The sequence below is a fragment of the Drosophila santomea genome, chromosome X (assembly GCF_016746245.2).
Source record: "Drosophila santomea strain STO CAGO 1482 chromosome X, Prin_Dsan_1.1, whole genome shotgun sequence".
NCBI lineage: Eukaryota > Metazoa > Arthropoda > Insecta > Diptera > Drosophilidae > Drosophila > Drosophila santomea.
Window position 1 is genome coordinate 8,429,095 of NC_053021.2, and position 26,070 is coordinate 8,455,164.

A 26,070-nucleotide genomic window follows, 5' to 3' on the forward strand; every position below is an offset into this window, starting at 1 on the left:
GACTCGTTTATGCCGCAGACGCCTCACTCTTTTTCGCCGTAGGATTTCCCCGTCTTTTGGCTGCCACGCCCCCCTCTTTGGCCACTCCCCCCCCCTGAACTTCCGCCCGGCGTTCGCCGCTTCCGCTGAGGCCGGAAAAAAGCGCTTACAAAGCAAAAAGTTTAACAACTTGAGCGCAAATGACTTTGGCGTGTAAGCGGCACGCTACAACAAATACGCCATGGAATTAGACTAAAATAACAAAAATTATAACAACAACAATAGCAACAGAAACACTGTTGTAGAAGCTAAGGCATTTGAGAGTGTGGAAGAGAAGAAGTAGCAGAAGAAGAAGAAGCAACTTGTTAAGTGGAACAACTGCTGAAACTTAAGTAATTAACACAAGTTGTTTGCGCTCAGCGTTGCGGGCAAAAGCGCCGCAGGGCATGGGTATTGATGCCAGCGGGAGGGAGAAGGAAAAGGGGGTGGGAGTGGGAGTGGGGGTGGGTGGGTTCGAAAATAGCCACCCACACACCTACCGCCCACCTCTCTCAAGTAGTTTATTTAATCAAAATAAAATATCTGACAGTCCACTCTCGAGCATGACAAAGAAGGAATCAAACAGATCGATCACGAAATGGTCATTTTCCCGCAACAAAGTGGATTGCATCAATCATGAAACTTGTTAGTTAAATATATAAAAATTAAAATAAATATATATATATAAGGAGATAAATATATCAGAAAATGCACTAAAAGCAAACTGCAAACCAAAACAATTTCATAGAAAAGCTCTTTAATTTAGAACGTTTTGAAGCTATAATTGAAAGTTAATACCTAGTTAACAAGTTATAGAAGATGTCACTTTACATTTTATTTTATTTGATATTTCTGTGCAGCTATGTTATTACATTTTTCCCGTGCTAAAGCCGCTGAGTGTGCGCAGCCAAATTGAAATCGACACAGAGGCGTTCAAGTACCAGCGAATAGAGAGATCACGCCCCCTTCCGGAGGGGGGTTTAGAGGGGTTGGGCGTTGGGGATTATTTCCCCCTTCCGGTGGAGTCGAACTCTTTGAGCGGCGAGGCATACCTAAGTCGGTAAATGAGCTTTCGGCAGCATCTTTGCAAATGAGTAAAGAAATCAAGAGCACAAAGTCGAGCAAGTTTTTGGCATCTTATTTCGTTCTGCAAAGTCGAAGTGAATTCCATTTCATGCTCCAATGTTGTCAGATATTCGATTTCAGCTTATTTTCGTTGACTTAAGTGCGTTTAGGCAAAATGGAATATTAAATATTTACTTGTAGTTGCAGAAGTACATGTGAAATGAAGTGTTGTAACAATATCCACTGATTTGCTGCATTCATGGACATAATAATTTTCGACAATTATAAATATTCTCCCAACTGGGAAATAGTGGTCCAAATATGGAATGTCATACTTCGTTGAGTTCGTAATTAAATTCCCAATCGAACTGTGTTTTCAGAAAAAAATTAAATTTTTTTCAAATTTTTTTTACAAATTTTGATGATGATTTTTGAATTTATGCCGTAAATAGTTTTTCTGTGTTTTTGGACTATAAATATCAGTATTTTAATCAGAACATTCGAAATATTGGTCTGAATATGGAATGTCATACCTCGTTGAGTTCGTTATTAAATTTCCAATCGAACTGTGTTTTCAGAAAAAAATTCTACTTATTTCTCATTTTTTGCAAGTTTTGATGATGGTACTTACAAAAAATGCGAAAATTTGGCCAAAAATTATTTTAACAATGTCGGTCAAAAAGTGATATATTTAGTTACTATTGGTAATTAGGTGTACAAAAATGTAATTCTTTTAACTTTCTGACCATTTTTATCCAAATTATACCAAAAATACCAATAGTAAATATTGGATTTTTGCCGAAAATCGATTTTCGTTTTTTTGCGTAAATAATTATCAGCTTTTTTATCACAGCATTAAAAATAGTGGTCCAAATATGGAATGTCATACCTCATTGAGTTCGTAATTAAATTTCCGATCGAACTGTGTTTTCAGAAAAAAATAAAATTTTGTTCACATTTTTTGCAAATTTTGATGATGGTACTTACAAAAAATGCGAAAAAATGGCCAAAAATTATTTTGACACAGTCGGTCAAAAAGTGATTTGGTTGGTTAGTATTGGTAATTAGGAGTACAAAACTGTAATTCTTTTCGATTTCTGACCATTTTCAGCCAAGAAATACCGAAAATGCCAATCGTAAATATTGAATTTTTGGCGAAAATCGTTTTTCTGTTTTTCGGGATAAAAAATTATCAGAATTTTTATCACAGCATTCGAAATAGTGGTTCAAATATGGAATGCCATACCTCGTTGAGTTCGTAATTAAATTTCCAATCGAACTGTGTTTTCAAAAAAAAATTCTATGTCGTTCCAATTTTTTGCAAATTTTGATGATGGTACCCCTTACAAAAAATGCGAAAAAATGGCCAAAAATTATTTTGACACAGTCGGTCAAAAAGTGATTTGGTTGGTTAGTATTGGTAATTAGGAGTACAAAAATGTAATTCTTTTAAATTTCTGACCATTTTTAGCCAAGTTATACCAAAAATACCAATCGTAAATACAGTAGAATGCGGTTATAACGACTTCTCTTATAGAGTCAGTCAGTCAGTTATGGTACTAGTACTGCATGTACGGATTCGTCGCTTCAATAAAACAATTAAAAAAAACATCCAAAAATTAATTGCTCTTTTCGTGAGTAGTGCTCATTAAATGAACTGCAACCTTTCGTTGTTGGATTTTGGATTTCGTACCATTTCCGTGAGCAATAGCGAGTCGAAAGTGCCAGCTTACGGACAAATACATTCAGCATTTAATTTAATATTCTACAGTTTCCACAGAAGCGTGCTTTCATTTCATTGTCTCGACTGTCATCTCGAATCCGTTCGTTCGTCTTCGGCTTTACTTGCCACTTCCATTTTCGAGACTAGAGTTCAGTTCACCCTAAGTTCAGAGTTGCAGGACCTCATTTGGACGAAACTCGTCATTGGTGACCGCCTTCAACTGGAATACACTGGAAAAATGAAATGAGACGTAATTTAATGAGTTTTTAAAACAAACTAGGCACTTTCTATGATGTATTCCTACCTACAACTGATTGCTGTAGATTTTTCCCTCTGTACATACCTTCCTCGGTTGTTGCATTATTGATAATTTAGTCTAGCTTCAAAGCTGGAACAAAGCCGCTTACGCCTATTTGTAGTTCCGCACTGGGTTTTTCGTTTTCCTGGACTTCTTGGCCATTTAAGGCGATCATTACACCTAGCCACACACAAAAGTCGACTCTGTGGGCCGCAGCACACACATCAAAGTCGTTTTCATTAATTGAACTGCTGTCTCAGCTCCATGGTCAAGTTGATGCCCAAGTTACAGAGCTGCCGAGGCAAACATGGACGACTGAATCACTGGAACACTGGACCAGTGGACCACACGATATCCGACCCCCAATCCAATTAAGTGTACTTTCTATGGCGCTTTTATCTGCAAGTGCTTGCTTTTTAACGCACTCAAAGGACGAGTCCGATGCCACAAACTGCGAATGAGACTGAGGCGCTGTCATAAGTGGCAAATGGCAAATGGTGAATGGAGAATGGAGAATGGCTACTGGCTACTGGCAAATCGACGACAATTCATTGTCTTCTGCAAGTTGGTCCTGGTCGGGATGGATGGTGGCGACTAAGGACGCAGGACGCAGGACGCAGAACGCTTAATTATGTCAAACCCTATTAACTGGGGAATTGGGGGAACTGCTCTCCTTTACTTTCCGCCACTGTCAGTAATTAGAGACGTTGGACGATCCGCTCTGCGTCGAGTTATTGGCGTTGTCGTTTAGCATTCGGCATGGAAAACTTTTGAAATGCGTATAGCACGTGGTGTTGCACAGATGAAATGAGTGGAGTGACGAACAGTGGTACATAAATATGCATGGAATACTCATTAATCTACATAGAAACTATTCTTATTAAGTGGCTCTAAAATTGTGTTGGAAGAAAAATGTAATTCCTAAACCCAAATGATTTATTTTCTTGTACTTGACCTATTGAATAGGTTGCCATCGTTTAAATTTATGCGGAGCCATTAAGAATGCCATTTAGAGACTCTGTAGTTTCTTGTAAATGCTGCTGCATTTGTTATATCCAACAGAATTTCAAAGTTTTATTGCCTTAGCCATAATCAGTATTCTGCTTGCTTTCACAAGGTGTATTAGCCCCACAGTGCGGCCCAGTCACACACACTTGCGCCCTCGCACGCACACTGAGACAGTGGAAGACCTAGACAAAGACACCGACACCGACACAGACACAGACACAGACACATACACAGACACAGACGGACTCTTAAGTAACAGCTCATGATGGGCATCAACGAACTCGTAAAGGACGAACGATGCATGATAATTGAAGCTGCAGAAGCTACAGAAGCTACAGAAGCTACAGAAGCTATGGGAGCTATAGTATCCGCCACGACGAAAGACTCTCGCGCATTTCATGCCAAAATTTATGGCTCCCTATCCGCCATCTGTGCCTCCAGCCACCCACTGCCACCCACTGCCACCCAAGCCATCCAAGCCACCCAAACCACTCGAACCACCTTTTCGCTTCCAGAGAAAAGAAAAAAAAACACCCATCTAGTCGAGTGCCGCCAAGTAGTTGGGCAGTTTTTGAATGCGGCTCTTGTTTTTTGTTGCCGCCACTCGCCTTTTTTTTAGCCAGTCTTGGCGTTTTTATTGCCGGCAATTAAGTTAATAGGCAATAAAGCTTCGGGATTTTCCAAAGGGGAACAGCAGTAGCATCACCAGCAGCAGATGCAGATACTACTGCAGGCCCAAAAACCCCCATCTACATTCCATTTCACTCCACGCCACGCCACTCTGCTCATCTCGTTGTGAATCAATGTATTCTAGTGGATCTGGATCTGCGAAATGGGCTTTCGTCTTTACTGCACTGCAAGTCCACTTCGAAATTAACTTCTTGTGCTGACTTTATTGGTCTGCGGCGATTTTTATCGCAGCCAGGCTGTTGATTGTTTTCCAACTATCTGAATAACATTTTCGTGGAAATTTATGTGCTCACTTGGCCAGCAGCAGACTAGTTTGCTTGTGACTTATTCAGTTGGCAGTGAGATTTTTACAGAAAGTAAATATTTATATTTTGTAAATACTAGCTGAATATTATAAAGAGAAGAGTTGAATATTAATTAGTATATTTTTATAGGCAAGGGCATGTAAAAGTGTGAGTGCTTATGTCGTATATGTCACTGTTCCGCTTATCATTATGTACCGCCCATTGACCGCTCTACCGTTTCCGTTTCCGTTTCCATTCCAGGCGAGCATCCGGCGGCAATGCATACGGGCAACAACGGTAACTCCACGGCGACCCAGCCGCCAGTCCTGCTGCCGCTGGTCCTGCTCACCTGCGGCACACTGATGCTCCTCCAGCTGGTGGCCAGCTGCTCCACCCTCGTCCCGGCCACGCCCCCCGGCCGCAGGATCGTCCACCACACCAGCACCTTCGCCACAAAGAAGGCAAGCGGACAACGAAGCAACCGGAACTGCCAGGATCTGCAGGAGTTCGAGGAGTCGCAGGATCTACGCCGCAGGGGAGTCGAGAGGAGCCCGGTGCCTGGGACATAGCTCTTCAATGGATCGAGAACTGGAAACGCTGCCGAATTGCCAACTGGAATCGCATTTTAGGATGCCCTCTCTTGCGCTCACCAACCGCCCCTGTTCCTTGATTCCCTGGTTTTCCGGCTGCCGGCCCTCGATGATTTCCGGTATCCGGTTTCCGGTTTCCGGCTTGATCCTGCTCTCCAGTCCCACCTGTGGGCCTCCTTCTCCACCGCCACCGGACTTTGTGAGCGGGCTGGAGCTTATCCTGTTATCACTAAATTAAGTAGCCCGACATGGTCCGCCGTCAAAAACAACACAACATATTTATCAGACTTTTCTAAAACTAACCAAAAATAGCAAATGCAACGGGGTAAAAACGGAACAAGTATGGATGGACCCCATGAGAAATATTGAGATAACGAAATAGCAGAGGTAAGCGGATGATTTTCGTAATGGTGAATGGTGTCGGGGTCAAGATGAGCGTTTTTATGGGGGGCACGTTAAAGGGAATAACTAATACACCTTGTAAATAAAGCCACTGACACGAGATTTCTCTTCCATTGATAAGTAATTGGTAATAGGAAATGATGACGAGTGCATGAATTCTCATCTACTTAACTTCTTTGGGTTGGTAACAACTTTTACACACACACACGAACACAAACCACATTCTCTAGTACAAGAATAAGCTATAGGTGTCTAAACATATTATGAATAAATTGCAAGTGGATGTTTCGTTGGGAAACGCCGTGCGATTTGCGGCAAGTTTAAGTACGATAAAGATAATGAATTTTTTTTGATAACTAGGATAAGTTCAAGACTATAGTAAAATGTAAGCATAATGAGTGGAGTAACCGAAGAAAAATAGCTAAAACGGATGGGCAGATTAGCTAAGATTAGCAACAGATTGTTGAATTAAATGTGTACATATTAAGCAAATCTGCATTAATGGTCTATGGATATTTTTTTTGTTTTTTTTTTTTGGCTACTCCCCCATATATCAGATCAGAATAATCTCTACCTATACATATATATAGGGCATTTTGATGTGTTTAGGGCTTAAGCGATATTAATTATTGTTGTATGTTTGACAAAACGAAACGAGTGGCTAAAACCAAATGCCATTGAGAGCAGATATTGACATAGAGAACTAACCAACTATCCAATAAAGCGTATTGCTAATTCATCTCGAGTATTTAAGTGTCTCTCTCTATCTATCTCTATCTCTCTCTATTTCTCTAAAAACTCTCTCTAACTGACTCTCTCCAAGGAAATGAAGTATAGTAAAACCCAGTCACAGACACACAGTAACTGTAACTTTAAGCCCAGCTAGTGGAATGATCGAAATACACTGAAAACAACAAAAAAACAATACTGAATCAGAATCAGACAAAGAAGCAGAAGCAGATCCGCGATCCCACCCCAGAGAAAGGGTCTAACCCTATCCCAATCCCAGCCCCTAGAGATCTGGTGAGCCAGGCACTGGATACTTCTCATACGTTTTCGCTCCAAAATGAAACCAAAACAAAAACAAAAACGAAAACGAAAGATAATATGCAGAATACTCTCCATACTAAGCGTAAATATATGGATATGGATATGAATATAAATATGAATATGAATATGATGTACCACTTAGTATCATAAACCATAATAAAGATGGAGGATGGGGCAAAGAACGAAAAACAAAAGGATATATTTTATGAATGTGATGACGTTTAGCAAATTAAAAAGTATATTGAAGACCCTCCCCCAAACTAAAGACCAAGAAAAATTCAGAAAACCCCATTAAAGAATCGAGAAAAATAAAATAAAAGCGTTGAATGTGGCGAGATTCGGCCAGCCGAAACTAGGAAAGCTCCTTCCAAAGGACAACGAGTCCAAGGATCAATATCAGCATCATCCCAACCAGAATTCAAGATGCAATTACCCTTTGCAGGGAGCTGCAAACGCATTTAAAAGTTGATGTATTTGTAAATGTATCTGTCAGTACTTTGATTTTCCTCTCCATCTATCCGCATGCACTAGTCTAAGCAAAACTCAACAAAACAAAAAAACAAGTGTTTAAATGTTTATAAGCAAATTGAATGTAATTCAATATCAAACCGAAATAGATAAAAAAAAAAACAAAGAAAAAAGCGCATAGCAAAAATGCAAAAAATGCAATAAAAAAGAAACAAATCGAAACGACAACAATTTCTATGTATAAAATAAGGTGAAATAAAGTCCATGTTGCAGATGCTAAACCTATGAATATATGGTATATTGTAATTGAATGAATCCGATATAAATATGTAAATGATAAGCGATAATTAAAAATGTGTTGACCCCGTTATTATGTTCATTCGATATGTGTATATTAATTTTATGAAGCTCTTTTTATCGTTTTTACCCCTTTCTCCGCCATGGTTTTTATTTATCCGTATTTTATTTTGTTGTTGTTGTTTGTTTTTTTTGAAATTTTTCCGCGTGTTTTGTTTTTGTGGTAGAGTTAATTAAAGAAAAACGCAAACAGAAAGTGCGTGAAGTGCAAAAACAATTTTAAAGTAAATATGTTAAATACAATTTTAAGCATAAACAATGGCGACAAAAGCAAACAATTTTAATGTGGTTAAATAAGAAAAATGCCGAATTCAATGGAAAATATGTGTGTTGTTCCATTCGAAACGGAACACTTTGAAATATTACAATTCATAATAACTACGAGTATAATTACGAAAAAAGGGTAAGAGAATGGCATCCTACCATCACGTGGAACAAGAGTTACGGATTAAATTGCATAGGTCTAAGATCAAATTAAGGAAGCTATTTACCAGGCCACACACACACTCACACACATACCCAATCAGCATACAAACTAACATACAAACACACTCACAACATTCACACACACACAAACAGTGAAAACCATGCAATTTGAGCCGAAAGACGCGGGAGATTCGATCAGAAAAACCAAATATGAATTCAATAAAAGTGTAAAAAAAAAAAAAAAACTCAAACGTTGTATTTTCATTTGGAAACTCGTAACAATGCTCCCGTCACCGAGATGTGAACAATTTGTGACCGTTTTGTGGACATTTCCGGTTCAATTGGGAAATTGGGAAAAGGAATTCCATTCGTCATTCGCCATTTGCCATTTGCCACTTGCCATTCGCCAGCCTTTAATTTGATAGCTCACAAATTTGTTGACACATCCAAGCGAACTCACCCAGCATTAGAGTGCGGAAAACAAAAAATATAAAATAAAAAATGAAAAATGCATATAATTTATGCATACGCCTTTTTTTCCATCCAGCTGTTGATGATGTGCAATTAAAAGTACACGGCTATCGTGTTTGCCAAAACGCGTGTGTGTGTGTGTATGTGTGCCACGTGTGCCACAAGTGCATGTGTGTGTGCGTGCATACAATGATGTCAACTAGGCAATTAAGTTATGGCCGTCTGGGCCAGGTGTTAAAATGGCGACCAAATCGATTAGCGCCCTGCACGAAAATGGAAAAAATGAGAAAAACAAAAATGTTGCAAATATGGTCAGTTCAAAAGCAGTGAACTCTACAGAAAATGGCAAAAAGGAAAGCACTTGTGGAAATGGTGGAAATTAAGGTGGGACCGGAAGTGGGAATTTAAGAAGTAAGTCGTTTAAGTGTATCACATTGAATGTTTATTTATTTAAACATAATTTCAAGCTTAGTTGTTTTATCGAAAATTCTTTCGTCCATTTAAAGTTGCGTCGCTTTCGTTGAAATCCGATCCAATATAATTTATTGTAATTAATATTTAATTTACTAGGCGGCTTCGATTGCCAACAGCTCTCTCTCTCTCCCTCTTTCTCCCTATCTCTCTCCCTCTGTCTCTGTCTGCCGTTTATATCTGTCTCTGTCTGTGGTCGCATTGAATGTTTTATTTGATTTAATTTCGCAGTGTCAGATATGATTGCACTGCAGTTTTTTGTTCCTTTTTATTGGATTTCGCCCGCTGGTGAGGTTTTCCGTTTATTTTCATTCATTTCGCTTTACATTTTTGCACGACTTTTGCATATTGCCTTGTTTTTTGTAGTTAAATTAATTTGCATAATGCAGGACACTTTTGAATCATGGACGACGTGGACATGAAAGAAGCCTTAACTCCACCGACCACGTCGTCCAACCCAACCAATCCTCTCCAGGAATCGATGTAAATGCAAATGGCCATAAATTGCGACTCCCCTCTGTCTCGGCATATTAACTTAATTAGTTGAACGTTATTCAACCAACCCACCCATCCCATTCGCCACTTTTATTTGCGAATTTAATCGCAATTTTATTAAATGTTTTTATAATGAGACAGAGCCGCAGACTGTTTCCTATATGAAATATTAATAATTATATCCCAGATCAATGGATCTGTGCTGGCGCACGGCAGCAAGTGCGATTGAAATCGTTGTCATTGTCTGACAGTTTTCATTAAGGACCTTAACGTCCGTCCTGCAAAAGTGCAGGGGCACTGGACATCCGGCCAAACAATGCCAGCGACATCGGATAATGCGCCTCCGCCTTTGTGCAGCTCATTTTGATTGGATTCTGTGCCGTGCCGAGCCGAGCCGTGCCAGCTGAAAGCCATCAGATTGCGCCAGTAACCGGCAAAATGTCCCATTACTCGGGATAAGTCAAGTTCTGGCAGGAGTGCCAAAAGGGCTTCACTTTGAAAAAGCCCGCAAAAACTTAATTGGCCATTAAGCGGGCTAAAGGCGAAAATCTGTGGTTTTACAGTGGGAAATGCTAAAACTGGATACTACATATACTACATCATATAGCTGTAGAAGGGATTAAAACTAATTGCTTTTGATCACAATATAGTGCACTTCAAAGTGCTCAAACTAATGGAGCTGTAGATTGGGAATATGAAAAACAGTTACCAAAATATTCCACAAACTTCCTACTTAATTATTTTTATTAAGTACACTCAACTTTGCAACCTTAGCGTTTTGTCACACAGCTAACCTTTCTGGTTCCAGTTAAACAAAGATGTTCCTTCCTTCAAATATTCCCGCCAAACTTGCCCCGTGCAGCTGGCATCTGTTTAGTCCTTCCAGCCTAGGAATTTGCTGCTGCCATTGGCGAACATTGTCCATTTGTCGCTGCTTTTTATATATATTATTTACGCTCGTTTAATTTTTCGCATGCTTTCTTTATTCGACGCGCTCAAGTATTTTAACAAATTTTACAACTTTTTAAGCGGGCCTAAGCGACTACGGCCACCTGCCAGGCATCGCCCAACCACCGCCCCCTTTTAACCCCACACACAAAAGGACACGCGGCCTTGGCTTTTGGTGGCGAGTCCTTTTTGCAGCGCCAAAAGGAGGAGGCTTGCTTAAACGTTTTGTCGAGCATATTTGTTGGCCATAAATTAACACGCCGCTCGCCTGCTTAATCTTTTTATGGCCTAGGCCACGCCTCCACCCTCCTGAGTCCACAGACCCCGCCGCCCACTTGAAACACCTCCCCCGCTCCCCCGCTCCACCTCCACACCCCACTTAGCGGTCCAAAAATTTAATAATTTGCTCAACATTAACCACTTGGCGGCCTGTTGTTGTCCTTGGGCTTTCGGCTTGTTGTCACCGTTTTTTTTTTTTTTGTTGTGTTTGTCCTGCTTGCTGCTAATTATAAGGGGATTATTTGCTTATCCCTCGAAGTGGAGGGCGGGCGACATAAATTCACAGTCGGCAGGTGGGCGTGGCAGGCGTCGTTTGGGGGGGTAAACAAAGGCAAACAAGGAATACCCACTTATTGTCCGCCCCAGCTGTAAATTAACCGCCTGCCCACCCATTCGCCCATTGGCCCATCCGTTCATCCACTCAAGTCTGCCATAAATTCCCAATTAAAAGGTGTAATAAGCGTTTGTTCCGCTTCGGCTATGAATAACATTTTGGGCGCTGAATCCACTCACCACTCACCCACCACTCGCCGCCCAACACCCAACTTGTCAGCAGCTGCGACTTTGTAATGCAATTGCAATAAAACAAACTACAAAATGGCCAACGGGGCGACTATACGAAAGCCCACGGGGATCAAAGTAATGGTTGAGTATGATGGCAGCAAAGAAAGGTGGCTTTTCGCACCGTGGGACAAAAGTCTGTTTGTCCTCAGAGATTTTCTTGGCAAGACAACTTTAATTAATTACAAGCAACTCTGTCCTCAAAGTAACAGATTAAATTGATTTGGAATTAAGCACATTAAGCAAAGAGCAATCTACTTGAAGAAGCTGTGAATGAAAGCAGATGTCCCAACAAAAATCTTAAGCAAATTAAAAGCGAATGCAGAAAACAGTTGCACTTCACAGAAAGCTAATTCGATTTTTAAAACAGAAGGGGCTGTAGAAAATTGGAGTGAAAAATGTAGATTTATATGATTATTTATTTTAACAAAAACTACTAAATGCAGCAACTATTTTAGGTGGAATTCAGTTTTAGTCAGCTCCTACATCATTTGGGCGTAGTGACTGCAATATCCTGGCACATATTTGCAATCAGATGCCACTGCTTTTTCCACGGTGCCCTTTTGACCTGTGGGCAATTAAAAGCGGGTTCGAAGTGCGAGTTGCAAATTATATGCGCATTTAATGAAGTGTGCCAGGCACACAAGCACACAACACACACAAGCACACATTTCACACATGCGACTACGTGCAGTCATTAAACATCATCACACCCACCTTGGCCCACCCACCCATTCTCACCTGAGCTCGCCCCCGGTCAAAGGTCACGCGCTGGCCGGGCCAAGAGGTCACTTAAACAAAATGAAATGAATAAATGCATGAGCTCCACTCATCTTGGGAATCGTGGGGAGTGGGGAGTGGGGATTGCCTGACCTGCTCCATCGAATGGCCAACTAAACGGTTTGTAATGGACGCCTTGGCTGCCGGGATTGAAACTTAATTGCAAAAATTTTAACAAACAATCGCAGCAATAACAATAATTTTTAACCAACTGCAGTGGGTGGACACTGGGCAGAGATACGAGTATCCTAGCTGGCTGTTTGCTTGGCTGCTTGGCTGCTCGACTGGCTTCCTTTTGCCAGGAGTCAAGATTTATGCGCCACAGACTGAAATTAGAAACGCTTTCCCTCCCAGTGTCCTTGTTTTTTGGCCAGCAGTAAACAAGGCTCTGCCACGCCTTATGAGAAAGAAGAAAATGGGCGACGGCCAGGAGGATGGGTTGGTGTTTGCTGGCCAATGGCCATTAGTTGTTGCTGTTCGCCTTTTTCGCGGCGACAAGTGCACTTTATTAGCGCTTTTCATTTCGCTCCTTCGAAAGCCTCCCAGTTTTCTGCTGGGTAGAATATTTCATTTTCTTCTTTTTTTATTTTTTTTTTATTTGCCCTCCTCGGCGAGAGCCATTTGGCATAAATGCGTTCATTAAAGGCACATTGACACGGCGCCGCAGTGGGTCAGCATAAGGACTCGGCGAGGTCCTTGCCTCGGGCGGCACTTACGCCATGTAACCCCAGTTATTGATGCTATGCGGTCGAGGTACTTAAAGTAGTTCTGTGACGTTTATGTGTTTAGTTGATATAGGAGAAATTACCCAACACCTACAATACAGAAATACAATAGTTATTGATGATACAAAAATATAGATCTTAATATAATAATATATTATATAATATTTTATATATTATATACTATAATAGCATATACTAAGATTTACATCGGAATGGGCAAATCTTGTAAAAAGTAGATTATCAGACTCACAAAATGGCGGTTCAGTTCAATTAGCTGTTTAGTTTTGAATCAAAGTATTTCTAAGCACGATGATTTATTTTTATGATAAACAACTATAACAATAATATATATATATATATTCAGCTGTCTACCTTAAATTTTAGATAATGAAACTCAGAAGGGGAATGTGATATTTAACAGTCTAGGTAAACTTTTAGTTATTTCTTTCTCCACAAGTACAAGTGTTGCTGACTGGAAATATGGCACATTCACTTCCCTGGACAACTGGTGTAATCGCTCAAAGGATCCACATGAGCTGGGGTCTCCTTGTGCAGCTCCAAGCTCCAAGTTCCAAGCTCCAAGCTCCAAGCTCCTTGTTCTTTAGCGTTCTTTAGCGCAGCGAACGCCTTGACCTGTTATTTATGCTGACCGCAGTCACGTCCTGGCTAAGTGCTCATGTGTGCCCCCATGTGCTGCGTTCTTGGCTACCCAGCCACCACTTATTCCCTGGCCATCAGGCATCAGGCTGGTGTGCTCGTATTTGTGTCGACATTTGCCGTGGCATTTATAAAATTGTGCATAATTTAAGCTCAGCAGTTGCGGGCTCCCATTCGCCGCCAAGTAAAAGCAAAAGCAGAACAAACCAAGCCAAACCAGAGTGACCGACCACTTGAATGATGGTTCCCGTGGAGCCGACACAAGGATAATACAGAGATGGTGCACAGTGAGAAAAGTGCGCCAAGACGTCTATCAGATCAGCCATAAAGCCGCTTGGATAGATAGCCCTTAACACTCTGGTGTTCTTATGTCAGATGACAGTGAGAATTTTCCAACTCATTTGCCAAGGTAGTTAGCAACTTGATAAGCTGATCTCCTTGTGCTGACTTACTCTTTTTTTTCCCTCTGTATGTGTGTGTGGGGCAAGGTTCACGTCGCCGGCGTCGACGCATTGCAATTGCAGCTGCGCCGGCGACATTAGGATGGGGGTAAAAGGATATGGAAGGGGGGGTGAGGAGGATGGCGGAAGGACGGCGCCGACACGGCAGCTTGAAAAGCATAATGAAGGATAATGAGTTCTTGATTAGTACAAAGTGGAAAATTGTGTATTTTTGCCCTGTCGCGCGCAGTGCGTATAAGCTTTGGCCCATCAGCTCAGGAAAACTCCCTGGCCATTGGAAAGCATCCATTCCATTCTTCAGCAGGCACCAATTAACTGTAATTAGGGTCGCCCCATTTCTGCGTGACCAGAGCAAACAAACACCCAGCACTCGCAACACTCGCAAAAGTAGGCGAACCATTTGCCCGATTGCCATAGGCATCCACTTCCATTCCCTCTTGCCAAAAAAAAAACATAACGTGGCCAAGAAACCGATCCGCGACTTGCAGATACAGGCCAAATACTCAAGTGCAGGACCAACAACAAAAACATTCCACTCACCGCTCACCGATACCCGCACTTTTCAGCTACCGTTCAAATAGGTTCTGCGTATACGTAATGCGTATTACGTATACGCCGTGTAAACAGGACGAGCGTCCCTTCGAAAATACCGCATGGTAAATAAAATCAAGGAGAAGTACAAAAAACACAACAATAAAATACTGAAAAATCAACACCATTTTCAGGACTCTTCCATTTTATGCCTGCTGTAGTGCTTTTTATATATATTTTTATTTTTATTTTTATTTTACCACTCGTTCAGTCTGGTATTTCGCGAACTCTTTATAGTTTTATCTCGCAGGAAGTTGTTGGTATACTCTACAGCATAAAGGAGCTTAAAGCCAGGTGAGCATCTTCAACTAAAAGATTCCATCTTCAGTTTTTCAATATCTCTAAATCTATTCTTGAAAATATATTTATGTAAAAACTATTAATTATCTGGAAAGAGAAACGACTATTTCATTTGTTTTGGCTAAAGAGCATACGAAAGTAGTGTGAATACAAAATGTTCATTTAATTTGCTCCTTTTATATGAATTGATTTTCTTGACGGGACTTTTGTTGGATTTCCGCATTCGCATGCAAATCGACGATTAATCAAAATACCACTTTCCCCCAATTGTTGCTGCAAATTACATTTTTCGCGTTTTCGCTGACTGAAATGACAAATTTACACAATTGGCAGCCGATCAGGCATTGGCCCCCACCACCGAATGGCAATGGCCATGACGAAAGTCAAATTGCGAAAGTTAATGGAAATAAGTGAGAATCGAAGCCACAGCAAATACATGCAACAACTTGTCCACTTGCATCTGAATTCCCCATGAATTTCGATTTAAAGTGTTTCGAAAGAGCCTCCCAGCTGGTTTAAAAGCATCATTCTCATGGCCCTAATTTGTGGTTCTGGGCAGTCGGAATTAAAGAATTACATATAGAATGTGAATTCAAAATGATGCATTTTTTACTTCTGACTAGTTTATTCCTTTTTGCAGTAAGCCGTAGAATAGAGTAATTAAAATGGTTGTAAATCCGAGTCTTACCTTTCGCCAAAAAATACTTTATTCGTTTGAATTGCATCCTGCGATTCCACAAAGAATAGGGCCTCCGCACATCGACAAAGCCCATCTAGGTGCTGCTCATTTTGACTTTTTAATAACATTAATTAAAAGTGCGCAAACTAAATGAATGCCCTGCCAGCGGACCATCGCCATCACCAACTCCTTCCTCCGCCCTTTCCGTCCATGAACTACCCATTGGCCTCCATCTGTCCGTCCGTCCGTCTGTCCGTTCGTCATTCTGTCCGTCTGACGAGCCTTCCGTCCGCCAGTTCCCTTCGACGCCTCGGCAAACAAAGGTGGCGGCTACGTGAAACGCAAATGGGGCAAAAATGAAGTAGAAGTCAGAATATGCACAGCAAAAAAAACATAACGATTTCAAATACTAATCCTCAGTCATTAATGCGTTTCTATTTTATTCAAAAAATAATAAAATATGTAATATAAATATTATTTTCAATGCCTTAGCTTTTGTGTGCTTTTGGGTCGTCTTTTCGCTCAGTGTAGGTGTACGAAACGAAATCAGTAGCAAGGCGAGTCCATGTCGAGGCCCAAACTGAAGCAACCAAATATTAATGAATGGGTAAATAAAGCGGCGAGAGCTTCAGCACCTAACCCACCCACCCAGCGACGCCCAGCTCCACTTGACAACCTAACCACCCAACCACCCAACCACCCAACCACCCAACCACCCACTGCCCTGAAGCCGGGCACGTCTTTCTTGCCTTTTCCCTCGGTTATGTAACGGTATAAATTTCTAGTTAATTAATCACCTTTCGCTTTGTTTATGGCTAATTTAATTAATTTAATGTCTTTTATTGTTTCTTGTTGCTCTTTGGCGGGCAGTCGATTTCTCTGCGGATACGGATGCGGATGCGGATGCGGATGCCCATGAATTGAAATGGAATTGGAATTGGAAGAGGAATCGGAATCGGAATCGGAATTGAGCGTGAGAAAACTTGAGCTCGCGACCCTTTGAAATTCTGGCCAAAAAGTTGAAAAATTATTAATTAAACTTTCGCTGGAAGAAAGAGGGAAGAAAATGGATAAATAGGCAGCGATAAATTTCGTGTAATTCTGGTAAGTCAATAAATATTCATAAAATAGACTAAGCGATTATTCAGCTTCGTTACTAAGTTAACAAATATTTGCTTGAGAATTAATGCGTTAATATAGACTGAAACTTAACCACTGTGGTTATTATAATGCAACCTGGCTATTTTGGTAACACTTGCAGTTGCAAGTGTTGTCTGCTTAGCTCTTTGTCGGCATTTCAAAGACAGCCAAAACCCCCAACCCCCCAAACCCTTTAAAGTCCCCGGCTGCCAGTTCATTTGCCTTGGGTCATCATTTAGTTTTTCGCCCTTTTGCATGCCATTGACTGACATTTGCGCTTTTAGATGACTTGCACTTGACGGCGGCGGCGGCGGCTTTTCACTTCGAGTTCGAGTTGCACAAAGCGCTTTTTCTCTGTATACATATACATATTTATTTATTGTTTAAAGCATAAAATACAATACAATGCTATAATAAATTAATTATTTATTTTAAATAACTTTTATACACGAGCTGCGAGCATGAAAAGGCACTTTTCACGCCACGGGGCATCCCCTCGTCGATTCGCATGCTAGCTTCTTGGTTCTCTTTGTGTGTGTGTGTTTGTTTGTGTTTGTGTCATTATTATTTTTTTTTTTTTTTTATTTCTTTGTTTTAATGGATGCCCCCCCCCCTGTCCCCTGGACTTTCACTTTATGGCAACTGGGGGACAGATGGAGCACTTAGCTCTTAGTTGATGATGATGAGGCAGCAATAAATAGGTTCAAGCGGCGCTGATGAGTTCGATGCTAACTAGTGACTGACTAATGCTTGGCCTCCTCCTCGTTGACCACGATCGGTTCGATCTCCTTGACTTCGGCGGGGGTCTCCTCCTCGTTATCCGGATTCTCCGGCAGGACGCGCACCTCCACGCGATTGGAGGAGCTAATCGACTGCTCCTGCTCCTCATCATTCTCATCGGCATTGGCCAGATCCTGATCCTGATCGTGTTCATGCTCGTGATCGTGCTCATCGGAGCGACTTTGGGCCTTATGGTTCTGGGGAAGATTCTGCTGCTGCTGCTGCTGCTGCTGCTGGCTGGGCTGCTCGATGGCCGTGAGGATGGACTGCAGCAGACCTTGGGACAGGATCTCCTCGTGATTGGCATCGCCATGGGCGACACCAGGGGCATTGTTCAGGGAACCACCGAACTGCACCTGGAAGTTCTGCGTTGGCTGCTGTCCGTTCAGCTGAATGCTCTGCGATTTCTGGGCGGACAGAACATCGAGTCCATCCAAACCTGGAAGCTGATGGGGATCGGTGCCATCGGGCAGTGCTGCCACCGCATTCTTCTGCGATGCATATCCGGTGTGGTCGTAGTCCAAGTCATTGCCAGATGGCGGTGGACCATAGCTGTCCGCCGGTCCGGTGACCAATTGCTGGGTGTGCTGCTCCGCCACCGGGATGCTCTGCGAGATGGCATTGTAGGCACCGGCGGATGCGGCGGAAACGCTGCCAAAGTGCTGCTGCTGCACCAGCTGCAGTTGCTGTTGCTGTTGCTGCTGCACCTGGTAGCCATTGCTGCTCACCAGATTCGGACCATGACCGCAATCGTGGACGATGATGGGCTGCTGCTGCTGCACCTGCTGCAATTGCTGCACTTGCTGCCCTTGCTGCAGATTGAAGCGGGGAGCCTGCTGCGGCAATGGGAGTCCTTGGGAGTGGAACTGCGAGGCGCTGTAGCTGTTCTCCGAGTGGTGGTGCTGCTGCTGCTGTTGCTGCTGGTAGAAGAGTGGTCCAGATGGCGCGGCGGGCAGGTACTGCTGAGTGGGTGGTGGTGGTGGTGGTGGTGGTCCCAGGGGTCGCACATTGGCCACTGGTGGTGGTGGCGGCGGCAGGTACTGGGGCTCCGGTGGTGGCGGTGGTCCCGGTGGTCCGAACTGCTTCTGGTGAATGAAGATGGGACCGGGCTGTGGAGCAGGCAGCTGCTGCTGCAGGCTCAACTGGGGCGCGGATGGTGGCGGCGGTGGTGGTGGTGGCTGGTAAAGAGCCTGTGGCGATGGCAGTGGCTGTGGCGCAGATCCGGAAACGGGAATCTCATTGGCCGCTGGCGGTATATAGGTCTGTGGCTGCTGCTGTGGCTTCACTCCAAACTGATCCAAATGCTGGACGGTGGCTCCAATGGACTCCAGGAGACCAGCGGGCACGGGTGGACGATAGGCCACCGGTTTGTTGGGCTGACCGGCTCCGTGCTGCGGGAAGGGCTGGGGATTGCCGGATGGTGGTCCGTACTGGATGTTAACATTGGATTGCGACTGCGAGTGGGCGTGGCTGCTGCTGCTGCTGGTGAGGGCTGCAAACTGTGGTGGTGGAGGTCCGTAGTTACCACTTGGTGGTGGTGGTGGTGGAGGTCCGTAGATTCCACTTGGTGGTGGTGGTCCATAGTTACCACTTGGTGGTGGTGGTGGAGGTCCGTAGTTTCCACTTGGTGGTGGTGGTGGAGGTCCGTAGTTACCACTTGGTGGTGGTGGTGGAGGTCCAGAGTGTCCGATAGTCTGGTACTTCTGGGCATGCACAGAACCGGGAGCGAAGGAATCCGATGGAGGCTTCGAATACGAATCATCCAGGGAACCAATGGCGGCCTGTGAATAGAGAGTGTTATTAGAAAGGAATATACAGGAGGTAAGCAGCTAGTCCCGGGGTTAGTCTTCAACGCACCTGCAAGGCTTCCGCTTCAATGGAGTTGCCTCCTGGTCCGGTGATCACATTGGCTCCATCGCCGCCACCCTGTAGCGCCACCGCCACGAGCTGTTCGTCAGTGAGGCCGTCGATGATGCTGCCACCACTGCCGCTTCCAGTGGCACCAACGCCCAAGCTGTACTGCGTTCCAAAGGTGGATCCAACATGTCCCTGGGCCACCTGGCTGTAGCCACCCTGCGTCTCGATGTGGTTCTGCTCTACGTAGGCACCCACTGGCGCCGGGATCGGTTTCCAGCCATCGCAAGCCGTGTGGAATGGCGCCTGGGATCCGCTTACACTGTGTGTGTGACCCGACGAGTCGATCTGGATCTGCACCTGCTTCACTGGCCCGGGTCCACTGGGTCCACTCGGCCTGGAGTGTCCGCCGGTCAGGATAATCGTGGTAGCTGGTCCATTGCCGTTGCCGGGCAGAGCCACGGGCAGTGGCGGTGGTCCGTAGTTCGGTGGCGGGGCATCGAAGATCTGCTTGGGCGGCAGGTTCAGCGGTCCGGAGGCAGGTGGTCCGTACGAGGTGGCTGGCTGGTGGGCGGGCTTGAAGAGTGGTGCCGCGTGCGGCGAGGGCAGCAGCTGTGGTGGTGGTGGTGGTGGACCGTACTGCAGTTTCGGTGGTCCGTATTGTGGAGCCGGGCGGTGCTGGATCTTCAGCGGCGGTGGTGGTGGACCGTACTGTGGTGGCGGTGGACCGTACTGAGGCGCCGGCTTCGGTGGTGGTGGCCCATACTGTGGGGCTGGCTGCGGGGGTGGACCGTACTGTGGTGCTGGCTTCGGTGGTGGTGGGCCGTACTGTGGTGCCGGCTTGTGCTGGATGTGCGGCGGTCCGTAGAAGGGTTTGGGCACTCCGAAGTGCGTCTTGATCTGCTCGTGCAGCGAGCTACCGCCGCCACCGCCTCCACCTCCCAGGAAGTTTAGCTTAGGTGGGCCGTATTTGATGGCCGGCGGACCGTACTCCCGGAAGGGAATCTGCTGCGGCACACCGTATTCCCGGTGGGGCACGTGCTGCTGCTGCGGCGGTGGGCCGTACTGTGGTGCAGGGCGTGGCGGCGGACCATATGTGTCGAATCCCGCCTCGCGGCGCTTCACATCCTTGCCATGCACCACCGCCTGGGCGGCGCAGAAGCAGCAGGCGGTCAGCAAAGTCAGGCGGAGCAGCATCTGGTGGAGGGAAGGAGCGGTTAGTGTGGGTCAGTCATTTGTCAAGATAGCATCTGGCGGGAAAATAGTTGGCCCCAAGCGATTGGACCGGAAGTTAATCTCCTTCGAGCCAAGCCATAGAAAACATAACTCAGAAAATCCAGCTTACGAAACTCGCAAAAAATATGGACCAGCGTATAATAATGGCAATTGAAAGTGCAAAAAATTTACTCCCATTTGAATTATTATTTAAATCAGAGAAACCCATTCTATAAATTTCTATATATAAAGCACAAGATCCTCAAACATTTTATTTAACTAGCTCAACTAATAAATGCCTAATTAAAGGTATCATATAACTGGATGGGTGGTATATAAGCCTCAGCTTGTTAAAGTGACAATTTTTGTTCATAAATGTAACAAATGATTGCAACAGAAAGAGTTGTAATATGACGGGTGGTTAGTCAGTCGGCTAACCGACATCGTAATATTCATTGAGTGGCATCCGCACAAAAGTGTCTCCAGTTGCCATCCATCTCGGCCATCTCGGCCATCTCAGTTATCTCGGCCATCCGGCCTCAACCCCTTTTAACCGCTACCCATTTGTTAGCTGTCTCGGTGACCTTTTCGGCCGCCGGCAACTTGTCAAGGCTTGTCAGAGGTCACGGGTCACAGGTCGCCGCTCACAGGTCCTCAATTCGCTCGCCATTTCAGCCAGGTGTCGTTTTCCGTCAGTTGCTGACAGTGTGTGTGTGCGTGTGTGTGTGTGTGTGTGAGTGTGTGTGGGTCGCCCTAATCCCAATCCCATGCCCAAGTATGTAACCATTATATGCGCTAATTTGCAAACCTACGATTTACTTAACCCTCTGAAAAAAACACTGTGCAGCAAGTTCAAGTTGGATAACATAATTAAAACTAAGAAAATAACATTTACATTTGCATTTAACAGGTGAACTTTGCCTATTGCTTAACTATTTTATTGCCAAACTCTGTAATTTAATTTAAATTTTTACTGTACACAACTTTTAATAGAACCCCATTTTATTACCTAAGAAATAGTTATACCAATCAAAGCTTAAGTACATTGCTAAATACTCGAGAGCCATAAAACATTTATGATAAATTGGTTTTTGCTTTTGGCCAACGGAGGAGGCGCTAATTAATCCATTAAGGCCAAGTTTGTTGCGCGGTGTAATTGGCATTGCGGTTGCCCAGAAAACGTTGGCGCATTACGCTCTAATTAAAACATAACCCGGCCAGACTTGCCACCATCGCCATTATGATGATCATCATTACATTCGTTATGGATGTCGCCGCTCATCATGATCATCAATAATTCAGCAGACGAGTGGCGACTTTGTGTCACTTAAATAAGTAACAAAATAACAGGCAACTGAAAAGCCAAAACAAAACTGAAAATCACCAAAAATAACCGAAAATCGGAATGAAGGGGGGTATTTAATTGGTTTTATGTTTAACAACAATGGCAAATAAGCCAATCAAAACGGGCCAAAGAAACAAAGAAAAAACGATATCAAAACGGCGCTTCTTTCAAAATTCCACGCACAACACGCGATTTAGTAGCCGGTGGTGGTGATGTGATGCCAATAAAAGTGGCAAAAGGCACGCGGATCGACCGCAAAAAGGTGACGAAGCTGGAATGCCCTTACATAAGAAAGTGATGGTTTTGTTGCGTAAGAGGTGAAGGTATCGTGAAGATGAGTGAATTGTGTACTCAATGAATCATGGATTTTGTAAATACAACTTTTTCCATAAACGATATAGTTTGATAAGTCGTTTTTCTGTTGACGATTTCTGTCTTTTACTTACATTGCTTGTTATTGTTTTGCTTTTATCTTAAATGTATAATTTACTATCTTAGAAAAAAGTGCTATCCACTTGACCTCACAGATATACGAAATGCTATCCCAATTGCTCTTATGCAAATGCCCTACGCAATTACTTAAGATGAAATATCCGACTGCGAAAGAATCAAACCAGAGACATCTCAAACTAGTAGCCAACTGTAATAGCCAAGTTATTATGCCATTTGCCATGATCGCATCGCCTCTTTCTGAATTGCATAATGCGGGCAATCAGCAATCTTTGGAAATGGAAAAGTGCACCTCAATGGTCAGCGATGCGCATTGAATACAACTGCCACAATGAGCCACAAAATGTGTTGTTACTTCTTTTCGCTTTTTTTCCTCTCTTTTTTTTTGGGTTTTTTTTTATATTGTACTTTTTGGCCAGCGGCGGCGTTAAAATGTCATAAGCGGGCGAAACGGAGAAGATACAAAAAATACAAATAAAAAAAAAGAGCCGCGCCGAAAAGGTAACTTTCACTTGGCTCCGGCTGTATCTCAATATTTCCATGTATCTGCGTATCTGTGAGGTTCGCTTCGTGGGGATGAGTAGGTGTCACAAATGTTGGCAGTGAAATTATGCGCCGCATAATGAAAATACATTATAAAAGAAATGGCAAACAATTAATGGGGGTGCTGGTAATGGTGTGTTGGGCATGGGCGTATGTTTGCCGAAGGGCGTGAAGGGGGAGGGGTCCCATTGTCTGTGGACCGTGTGAAGTGACCCGCATGTGGCCACCACTTGCAACTCCACTCCATTGTGGATCGGTTTTGCAGCCCGTATACAAGTCACTAAGCCACTTGGTCGCATAAGCATTGTTGCAAATATTATACAGTTTAAATATATACTATATATATGGGATTTATTTATATAAAGGGTGTTGCAAAATCAAAGAGAAAGAATACATATTTATCTCGTTTCTGGATGGCTTTTTGTTCGATCTCAGCCATTTGTGACCCACAATTGAGCACCTGTCTCACTGGTCACCGTTTTTGCGGGCGGTCACTTCTTCAGTCACCGCTTTCTTTGGCCGCCGTTCGATTTCTGTTCATTAGCATAGCCCACAAATATTTGTTATTGATGCTAAACAATTGACAACAACGGCAGACGGCAAACAAATAAAACCCAGGCTATGGCAACAACAGCAACATCAAAAAAAAAAAACAAGAAAACAACATATAAACAAACAGACGGACCGGCAAAACTTTCACTCTCGCTGAGAAGACGTACATTTAGTTCGAAGACGAAAAACGAGGCAAAAGTTCAGCCGGGAAGCGAATCCGGAATGCCAAAAAAGGGTTGGCGGGTGGGAAGATGGGGCCCTAAGTTTTTGGCCACAGCTGCCTGTTCTGTGCCCAAAAGTCGAGAATCGTAATCTCCGTTAATTAAATTTCCTCCACCCCTTTGCCCCACCAACGGCGAGCAAATGTGAATGCGAAATTATTTATGAATCAATTTCGATAATGAATAAATTATGTCCGGAGACAGGAGGCCCAGCTTTCGCCCAACTCCTCTCGCAGCAAATGAATAATCTGGCCCAGGATTTGCCAGGTCCAGGCAATCCGGGTCCTGCATCAATTTTCGTTTGGACCAACCCGGGGCAACCCTCATCAATTAGCAGAGGTCGTGTCACAAGGTCAAAGGGTCAGGGCGCAGGCGTGCCAACCCACAAAAAATAGGTATATTTGCACAGAAACTATAGGCGATTCTCTCCTGCATTTCGATTTTAGAGGTTTATCTAATACTTAAGTATATTTAGATGCACTGTCTTCTTTCAATGTGAGTTATAATTTACGTTTGCTAATTTTGTAGTTTCAATAATCTGCCCGCTTGAATATCCTAATTTGTTTTCCGTGCACTCGGATTTTTTTCCAAAGTTTTGGGAAATCTATTTGAGCCCCCAAGGGATCGGGTAACTTTTACTTTCGCCGGCATTTCCCTCGAGTGCCCATAGACTTTTTCCCTAATTGGGCTTGTGTTTGAGTTTCTTCCGTAATCCTTTGCACTCGAGTCCAATTAGAAAAGCGAGTCTTTACCATGCCAGCTGCTGGTTGTGGGTGGTTATCCTCGGCACAAAAGCACTCGAACAAAAAAAATGTTAGTTGAATTCAATTCGATTGTCGAAGGCACTGCACACAAAAAGGATCCGTAGCTCGTTAAAAAAAAAAAAAATTGAAAAAAATAAAATGCAATTAAAACGCGGCGCACTCACGAAACGGATCACGGGGGATCACGGTTCGGAAACGGTACGAATCGGTACGGATCGTATTGGGATGTTTTAAACTCAGATCTCGGATCTGATCTCTCGACAACGGATCGGCGACGGCGACCGCTGCTTGTCAGTCGCGAGTTGAAAATGCTGCCGCTCAGATGATAACGCCAGCTCATATAGGTAATAGCCCGGCCAAGCGTCGACCGCGCTGCCGCCGCGCAGCCGCTGTAGAAACCGAAACTGATTCCCATTCCGAATCCGAATCGGAATCCGAATCCGAGTCCGAGTCCGAATCGAAACCGAAAGTGAAGAAATTTCGTAAACCCGGAGCAAGGTGCCGCCAAGTTTTAAGGGACAGAAGAAGCTGAATCTGAAGCTGCAGCTGAGAGGTTTTCCCTCTCTCGCGACCAGTTTTGCAACATTTTCACATCGATACCTTGGCATCGAAGCGCTGGGAGCAACCTTGCCACATGGGGCAAGTCCGCCGCCCCATCATGATCATCATCATCATCATCATCATCACCAACCATCTCTTCTCTCGCAACATCGCGATGCCAAGTGTCATTTTTTGCAAGTCAAAGTTGAGGATCCTTGTCAAAGTGCAGAGCCTTGCCTTGAACACCAACTTGAGTGTTGATTTTCAAGTGACTCAGTCTGGGGCTCTTGACCAATGTAAACATGACTAAACTTAATGGGTTTCCAAAGCGAACGCTTCCTCATGATCGCCAAGTGTTGTTAGTCCGGAAAACAAGGGAGTTTCATCATGAGTTGCAAATGGGTTGCACCAATACGTGTACTTATTTACTTTTCAAGTGGTTTTTGTTGCATTTTCTCCAACATTTCCTTAAAAATATAACCACAAAATAACGTTTTTCTTAAATTATTATATGCTTAAGTATGGCTTAGATTTCCAACTACATATTTCTAATATTTCCAGCCAAACTTAATAATTATTTGAGAATAGATCAATTAAAAACAAGTACTGCATCTTTAATAAATGTAAGATTTATTCGACTTTCAACTGCCTAATTAAAATCCGTTTTAAAACTCTTCCATTTTGTTTACAACCATGCATTCGTGTTTCGTGTTTTCTACTTAATTCAAATTTCGATGTTAAATTCATACGAGTCCATTTCTATTTCGATTAATATGTATGATGGTATTTACATAATTTCCATTTCATATTACTTAATAGTCGCGTCGCCTCCGAAAGTCATGCCAAATTTTCTAGGTTGCAAAATGAAG

The 26,070-nt window shown here is 43.5% G+C and overlaps 2 protein-coding genes across 9 annotated transcripts in view; one reads left to right on the forward strand and one right to left on the reverse strand.

Annotated features, from left to right (window-relative positions):
• LOC120457308 (zwei Ig domain protein zig-8) overlaps positions 1-8,599 on the forward strand; it is a 136,417-nt gene extending 127,818 nt beyond the window's left edge. For all 8 annotated transcript variants that reach the window (XM_039644798.2, XM_039644799.2, XM_039644797.2 and 5 more), the window contains one exon: positions 5,348-8,599. In XM_039644798.2, the coding sequence (XP_039500732.1) occupies positions 5,348-5,655 (308 nt within the window). In that variant the 3' untranslated portion in view covers positions 5,656-8,599. The remainder of the gene's footprint in view (positions 1-5,347) is intronic.
• Positions 8,600-17,395: 8,796 nt separating this feature from the next.
• On the reverse strand, positions 17,396-24,955 carry LOC120457306 (trithorax group protein osa). Its single transcript, XM_039644790.1, has 3 exons — positions 24,650-24,955; positions 19,575-20,768; positions 17,396-19,498 (listed from the first exon to the last, which is right to left on the reverse strand). Exons 1-3 carry the CDS (start codon positions 24,650-24,652, stop codon positions 17,681-17,683), a joined length of 3,015 nt encoding a protein of 1,004 aa, XP_039500724.1. The 5' UTR covers positions 24,653-24,955; the 3' UTR covers positions 17,396-17,680.
• Between the last annotated feature and the right edge of the window lie 1,115 nt (positions 24,956-26,070).

Bases quoted from the DNA above. Each gene is read 5' to 3' on its own strand.
- LOC120457306 (XM_039644790.1), bottom strand. The intron at 19,499-19,574 runs GTGCGTTGAAGA...CTCTATTCACAG, and splicing joins TTGAAGCGGAAGCCTTGCAG to GCCGCCATTGGTTCCCTGGA.